A 7,436-nucleotide genomic window follows, 5' to 3' on the forward strand; every position below is an offset into this window, starting at 1 on the left:
AACTAAAATCCATATATACCACATCTACTGCCTTACCCCGATCCACCTCTTTGGTCACCTTCTCAAAGAACTCAATAAGGTTCGTAAGGCACGACCTTCCCGCTACAAAACCATGCTGACTATCTCCAATCAATTCATTACTCTCCAAATAACTCTAAATCCTATCCCTAATAATTCTTTCTAAAACCTTGCCCACTACAGAAGTAAGACTCACTGGTCTGTAATTCCCAGGGAAGTCTCTGTTCCCCTTCTTAAACAATGGGACAACATTCACTGTCCTCCAATCTTCCGGTACTATACCAGAGACCAACGACGACCTGAAGATCAGAGCCAGTGGCTCTGCAATCACCTCTCTTGCCTCCCATAGAATCCTAGGGTAAATCCCGTCTGGACCAGGGGACTTATCTATTTTCAACCCATCTAGAATATCCAACACATCCTCTGTATCAACTGCAATACTTTCTATTTTACACCCCTTCACCCCAGTGACCTCCTCAGCTACATTCATATCGTCCTGCGTGAACACCGAAGAGAAATAATGGTTCAATGCCTCTCCAATCTCTTCCGGTTCCACACACAACTTCCCCCTGCTGTCTGTAACTGGCCCTAATCTTGCCCTAACCAACCAGAATTCTGGTCGCTCTCAGAGAGGAGACAGGGATTCGAAAGCCGGTGGAGTTCTTCTCTCCAATCTCTCCGATGCTCTTTCTGACTTGCTATCCTGATAGCCAAGAGAGGTGGCGCAGTGGGTTAGCGCCGCTGCCTGGGACCGGGGTTCGATACCCGGCTCAGCTCGGCTGACTGCCTGCGGGGAGTTTCGATGTTCGTTCTGCGTGGCGTTACTCGCACAGTCCAAAGACTGTGAGGGTTAGGTGGATTGGCCGTGCTAAATTGGCCCTTAGTGTCCAAAGATGTGTAGGTTAGGTGGATTGGCCGTGCTAAATTGCCCCTTAGTGTCCAAAGATGTGTAGGTTAGGTGGATTGGCCATGCTAAATTGTCCCTCAGCGTCCAAAGATGTGCAGGTTAGGTGGATTGGCCATGCTAAATTGCCCCTTAGTGTCCAAAGATGTGTAGGTTAGGTGGATTGGCCATGCTAAATTGTCCCTCAGCGTCCAAAGATGTGCAGGTTAGGTGGATTGGCCATGCTAAATTGGCCCTTAGCATCCAAAGATGTGCAGGTTAAGTGGATTGGCCATGCTAAATTGCCCCTTAGAGTCCAAAGATGTGCAGGTTAGGGTGGATTGGCCATGCTAAATTGCCCCTTAGAGTCCAAAGATGTGCAGGTTAGGTGGATTGGCCATGCTAAATTGTCCCTTAGTGTCCAAAGATGTGCAGGTTAGGTGGATTGGCCATGCTAAATTGCCCCTTAGTGTCCAAAGATGTGTAGGTTAGGTGGATTGCCCATGCTAAATTGTCCCTCAGCGTCCAAAGATGTGTAGGTTAGGTGGATTGGCCATGCTAAATTGCCCCTTAGTGTCCAAAGATGTGTAGGTTAGGTGGATTGGCCATGCTAAATTGTCCCTTAGTGTCCAAAGATGTGTAGGTTAGGTGGATTGGCCATGCTAAATTGCCCCTTAGTGTCCAAAGATGTGCAGGTTAGGTGGATTGGGCATGCTAAATTGTCCCTTAGTGTCCAAAGATGTGTAGGTTAGGTGGATTGGCCGTGCTAAATTGCCCCTTAGTGTCCAAAGATGTGTACGTTAGGTGGATTGGCCATGCTAAATTGTCCCTCAGCGTCCAAAGATGTGTAGGTTAGGTGGATTGGCCATGCTAAATTGCCCCTTAGTGTCCAAAGATGTGTAGGTTAGGTGGATTGGCCGTGCTAAATTGTCCCTTAGTGTCCAAAGATGTGCAGGTTAGGTGGATTGGCCATGCTAAATTGTCCCTTAGTGTCCAAAGATGTGTAGGTTAGGTGGATTGGCCGTGCTAAATTGCCCCTTAGTGTCCAAAGATGTGTAGGTTAGGTGGATTGGCCATGCTAAATTGTCCCATCTTTGGACACTAAGGGACAATTTAGCATGGCCAATCCACCTAACCTGCACATCTTTGGACAGTAAGGGGTAATTTAGCATGGCCAATCCACCTAACCTGCACATCTTTGGACACTAAGGGGCAATTTAGCACGGCCAATCCACCTAACCTACACATCTTTGGACACTAAGGGGCAATTTAGCATGGCCAATCCACTAACCTACACATCTTTGGACACTAAGGGGCAATTTAGCATGGCCAATCCACTAACCTACACATCTTTAGACACTAAGGGGCAATTTAGCATGGCCAATCCACCGAACCTGCACATCTTTGGACACTAAGGGACAATTTAGCATGGCCAATCCCCCTAACCTACACATCTTTGGACACTAAGGGGCAATTTAGCATGGCCAATCCACCTAACCTACGCATCTTTGGACTGTGGGAGGAAACCAGAGCACCCAGAGGAAACCCACGCAGACATGGGGAGAATGTGCAGACTCCCACACAGACAGTGACCCGAGCCGGGAATCGAACCCAGGTCCCTGGCGCTGTGAGGCAGCAGTGCTATCCCACTGTGCCACTGTGCATTGGGATACCGTGATAAGTATTGCTTCTTGTGCACTCTCCAGACAAAGTATACCGTCCCTAGTGCATTTCGGAGAGAAGGAAAGGAGAGGATGCAGGATGTAGTGTTACAGTCATAGCTAGGGTGTAGAGAAAGATCAACTTAATATAAGGTAGGTCCATTCAAAAGTCTGGCAGCAGCAGGGAAGAAGCTGTTCTTGAGTCGGTCAGTACGGGACCTCAGACTTTTGTATCTTTTTCCCAATGGAAGAAGGTGGAAGAGAGAATGTCCGCGATGCGTGGGGTCCTTGATTACGCTGTCTGCTTTTCCCCGAGGCAGCAGGAATTGTAGACAGGGTCAATGGATGGGACTGCGTGATGGGATTGGGCTACGTTCGCAACCCTTTCTCCCCGTCTTGGGCACAGCAGGAGCCCACACCAAGCTGCGATACACCCGGGGAGAATATTTTCCATGGCGCACTTGTCAAAATTGGCGAGATTCGGCGCGGACATGCCAAATTTCCTCCGTCTCCTGAGAAGGTGGAGGCGTTGGTGGGGCTTTCTTAACCGTAGGCAGGGGACCAGGACAGGTTGTTGGTGCTCTGGACGCCTAGAAATCTGAAGCTCTCAACCCTCTCCTTCTGATGTAGACAGGGGCACATTCTCCTTGACGTTTCCTGGGCTGGATGACAATCTCTGAGTGACGCTGGGCGCGAGGTTATAGTCACCGCACCAGTAATTTGTGTACAGTGTTAAGAGTTGCGGATGTGCAGTGTTAATTCCTGTCGCAATATAACGTGTCAATTTCCAATCGATATGGCTCAGTGTTATTTCTGCGGAATAATCCCTCAAATGCCGGTATCCCCGCACTATATTCCCCTTTCCGTTTACAAATGTATCTCCGTTCCCCGAGAGCCCTTCACGGTCAGAATCCGGTGTCAGGAGCCCCGTTACCCCCCCCCTCCAATGTAGATAGACAGGAGTGACTCCCAGTGGAATCATTACTTCAATCAGGGAGCTCATACTCGAACCTCATTGCCTTCACCTTATCTGGCTTCTGCTGGAGTCGGCCATTCGCGCTGCTGCGTCGTTCATCCTGATCGGAGCCTGATCACGCCTCCCCACCCCACATATCTGGGATCCTGCCTCCCCCCACAACACCGTCGCAATGAATGCCACTCTCTGGCGGGAGGAATTTCTCCCCTTCTCCGTCCTACCCCGAACCCTCAGACTGTGACCCCCTGGTTCTGGACTCCCTCCCCAACCATCGGGGACCTCCCCCCTCCATCTGTCCTGTACCTCTAGAACATGGCATGTACAGCCACAGCTCCTGACCTCTCTGTCTGTCTGTTTGTCTCTCTCTCTCTCTGTCACTCTGTTTGTTACTCTGTCTCTCTTTTATCTCTCTGACTCTCTGTCTGTCTTTCTTTGTCTTTCTCTCTGTCTCTCTCCCTCCTTGTCTCCCTCTCTGTCTCTCTTTGTCTCTCCATCTCTCTCTCACTTTCCTTCTCTGTCTCTGTCTGCCTGTCTCTCTCTCTCTCTCTGTCAGTTCCTCTCTGTCTCTCTCTCTCTCTCCGTCTCTGCGTGTGACTCTTTCTGTCTCTCTGTCTCTCTCCCTCTCTGTCTCTCATTCTCTGCCTCTGTCTCTGCCTCTCTCGCTCTCTCTCTCTCTGTCTCCATCTCTCTGACTCTGTCTCTCTCCCTCACTCTCCTTCTCTGTCTCTGTCTGCCTGTCTCTCTCTGTCAGTTTCTCTCTGTCTCTCTCTCTCTGTCTCTCTCTTTTTGCCCATCTCACTCTCTGCGTATCTCTCTCTGCCTTTGTCTCTATCTCCATCTCTGTCTCTTTCTGTCTTTGTCTCTCTCTCTCTCTCTGTCTGTCTCGCTCTCTCTGTCTCTCTCTCTCTCTCTGTCTTTGTCTCTCTCTCTCTCTCGCATTCTCTCTCTGTTTCTCTCCCTGTTTGTCTCTGTCTCTCTCTCTCTCTGTCTCTCATTCTCTGCCTCTGTCTCTGCCTCTCTCGCTCTCTCTCTCTCTGTCTCCATCTCTCTGACTCTCTCTCTGTCTCTCTCCCTCACTCTCCTTCTCTGTCTCTGTCTGCCTGTCTCTCTCTGTCAGTCGCTCTCTCTCTGTCTCTCTCTCTCTCTGTCTCTCTCTTTTTGCCCATCTCGCTCTCTGCGTATCTCTCTCTGCCTTTGTCTCTATCTCCATCTCTGTCTCTTTCTGTCTTTGTCTCTCTCTCTCTGTCTGTCTCGCTCTCTCTGTCTCTCTCTCTCTCTCTGTCTTTGTCTCTCTCTCTCGCACTCTCTGTTGCTCTCTCTGTCTGTCTCTGTCTCTCTCTCTCTGTCTCTCATTCTCTGCCCCTGTCTCTGCCTCTCTCGCTCTCTCTCTCTCTGTCTCTCATTCTCTGCCTCTGTCTCTACCTCTCTCGCTCTCTCTCTCTCTGTCTCTATCTCTCTGACTCTCTCTCTGTCTCTCTCCCTCACTCTCCTTCTCTGTCTCTGTCTGCCTGTCTCTCTCTGTCTCTCTCTCTCTCTCTGTCTCTCTCTCTCTGTCACTCTCTTTTTGCCCATCTCGCTCTCTGCGTATCTCTCTCTGCCTTTGTCTCTCTCTCCATCTCTGTCTCTTTCTGTCTTTGTCTCTCTCTTTTTGCCTGTCTCACTCTCTGCGTATCTCTCTCTGCCTTTGTCTCTCTCTCTTGCACTCTCTCTCTCTCTCTGTCTGTCTGTCTCTCTCTGTCTCTCTCCCTCTCTCTGTCTCTCTCTTTTTGTCTATCTTGCTCTCCGTGTCTCTCTCTGCCTTTGTCTCTGTCTCCGTTTCTATCTGTCTCTGTCTTCGCCTCTCTCTCTGTCTCTCCTTGCCTCTCTCTCTATTCCTCTGCCTTTCTCTCTCTCTGCCTCTTTTTCCGTCTCTCTTTCTCCAAAAGATGTGTGGTTTCGGTTGGCCGTGTCAAGTTGCCCGTTAGCAGGGTAAATGTGTTGGGGGGGTCGCGGGGATAGTTTCTGGTTGGGATTATAGTCTCAAAGACTGGTTGGGCAGAACGGCCAAATTCTGGGTGGATTCTCTGATACAACCCTGCGATCTGGCTGTAATGTGCCACGTTTACTGGGTTGTTACTCTGTTTCTGTTAGTCTCTGTTAGTTTCTGTTAGTGTTACTCTGCAGGGTAACAGAAACACGCCCTTATCCACTCCGAGCCCTCCGAATCGTTCCGACTCACCGCGCCTACGCAATCCTACACAATTTAACCCTCGTGCCTCCCCTCAGCAACACCTCGCCCTGCGAAAGGCGACTGAGATCGCATTTCCCACACGCTAAGCCAGCCCCCGTCACAGTACACAAGACCACTCAGCCCGTCAGGTTTCTGATGCCATTCATTGACTCATTCAATGGGATACCCCCCTCAACTCCCAATTTCCCCTCTTAACCTCTGCTGTGTCCCTAACCAATGGAATATCCATCTATCTCAGTGGGCGGCACTGCTGTTCGGGGGTCCGGGGTTCGATTCCCGGCCTCGGGTCACCGCCTGTGTGGAGTGTGCACATTCTCCCCGTGTCTGCATGGGTTTCCTCCCACAGTCCAAAGATGTGTAGGTTAGGTGGATTGGCCATGCTAAATTGGCTCTTAGTGTCCAAAGATGTGTAGGTTAGGGTGGATTGGCCATGCTAAATTGCCCCTTAGTGTCCAAAGATGTGCAGGTTAGGTGGATTGGCCATGCTAAATTGTCCCTTAGTGTCCAAAGATGTGCAGGTTCGGTGGATTGGCCATGCTAAATTGCCCCTTAGTGTCCATAGATGTGCAGGTTAGGTGGATTGGCCATGCTAAATTGCCCCTTAGTGTCCATAGATGTGTAGGTTAGGTGGATTGGCCATGCTAAATTGCCCCTTAGTGTCCAAAGATGTGTAGGTTAGGTGGATTGGCCATGCTAAATTGTCCCTGAGTGTCCAAAGATGTGTAGGTTAGGTGGATTGGCCATGCTAAATTGCCCCTTAGTGTCCAAAGATGTGCAGGTTAGGTGGATTGGCCATGCTAAATTGTCCCTTAGTGTCCAAAGATGTGTAGGTAAGGTGGATTGGCCATGCTAAATTGTCCCTTAGTGTCCAAAGATGTGTAGGTTAGGGGGATTGGCCATGCTAAATTGTCCCTTAGTGTCCAAAGATGTGTAGGTTAGGTGGATTGGCCATGCTAAATTGCCCCTTAGTGTCCAAAGATGTGTAGGTTAGGGGGATTGGCCATGCTAAATTGCCCCTTAGTGTCCAAACCTGTGTAGGTTAGGTGGATTGGCCATGCTAAATTGTCCCTTAGTGTCCAAAGATGTGCAGGTTAGGTGGATTGGCCATGCTAAATTGCCCCTTAGTGTCCAAAGATGTGCAGGTTAGGTGGATTGGCCATGCTAAATTGCCCCTTAGTGTCCAAAGATGTGTAGGTTAGGTGGATTGGCCATGCTAAATTGTCCCTTAGTGTCCAAAGATGTGTAGGTTAGGTGGATTGGCCATGCTAAATTGTCCCTTAGTGTCCAAAGATGTGCAGGTTCGGTGGATTGGCCATGCTAAATTGTCCCTTAGTGTCCAAAGATGTGTAGGTTAGGTGGATTGGCCATGCTAAATTGCCCCTTAGTGTCCAAAGATGTGTAGGTTTGGTGGATTGGCCATGCTAAATTGCCCCTTACTGTCCAAAGATGTGTAGGTTAGGTGGATTGGCCATGCTAAATTGTCCCTTAGTGTCCAAAGATGTGTAGGTTTGGTGATTTGGCCATGCTAAATTGTCCCTTAGTGTCCAAAGATGTGCAGGTTAGGTGGATTGGCCATGCTAAATTGCCCCTTAGTGTCCAAAGATGTGTAGGTTAGGTGGATTGGCCATGCTAAATTGCCCCTTAGTGTCCAAAGATGTGCAGGTTAGG

General features: G+C 49.5%; 1 protein-coding gene across 1 annotated transcript in view; it reads left to right on the forward strand.

Annotated features, from left to right (window-relative positions):
- LOC145361240 (equilibrative nucleobase transporter 1-like) overlaps positions 1 to 5,854 on the forward strand; it is a 48,596-nt gene extending 42,742 nt beyond the window's left edge. Inside the window, exon 13 of the mRNA XM_080216874.1 lies at positions 5,702 to 5,854. Within this exon, the coding sequence (XP_080073000.1) occupies positions 5,702 to 5,854 (153 nt within the window). The remainder of the gene's footprint in view (positions 1 to 5,701) is intronic.
- Positions 5,855 to 7,436: the final 1,582 nt, after the last annotated feature.

Source organism: Carcharhinus amblyrhynchos, chromosome 34 (assembly GCF_965287045.1).
Source record: "Carcharhinus amblyrhynchos chromosome 34, sCarAmb.v2.hapA, whole genome shotgun sequence".
Classification (NCBI taxonomy): domain Eukaryota; kingdom Metazoa; phylum Chordata; class Chondrichthyes; order Carcharhiniformes; family Carcharhinidae; genus Carcharhinus; species Carcharhinus amblyrhynchos.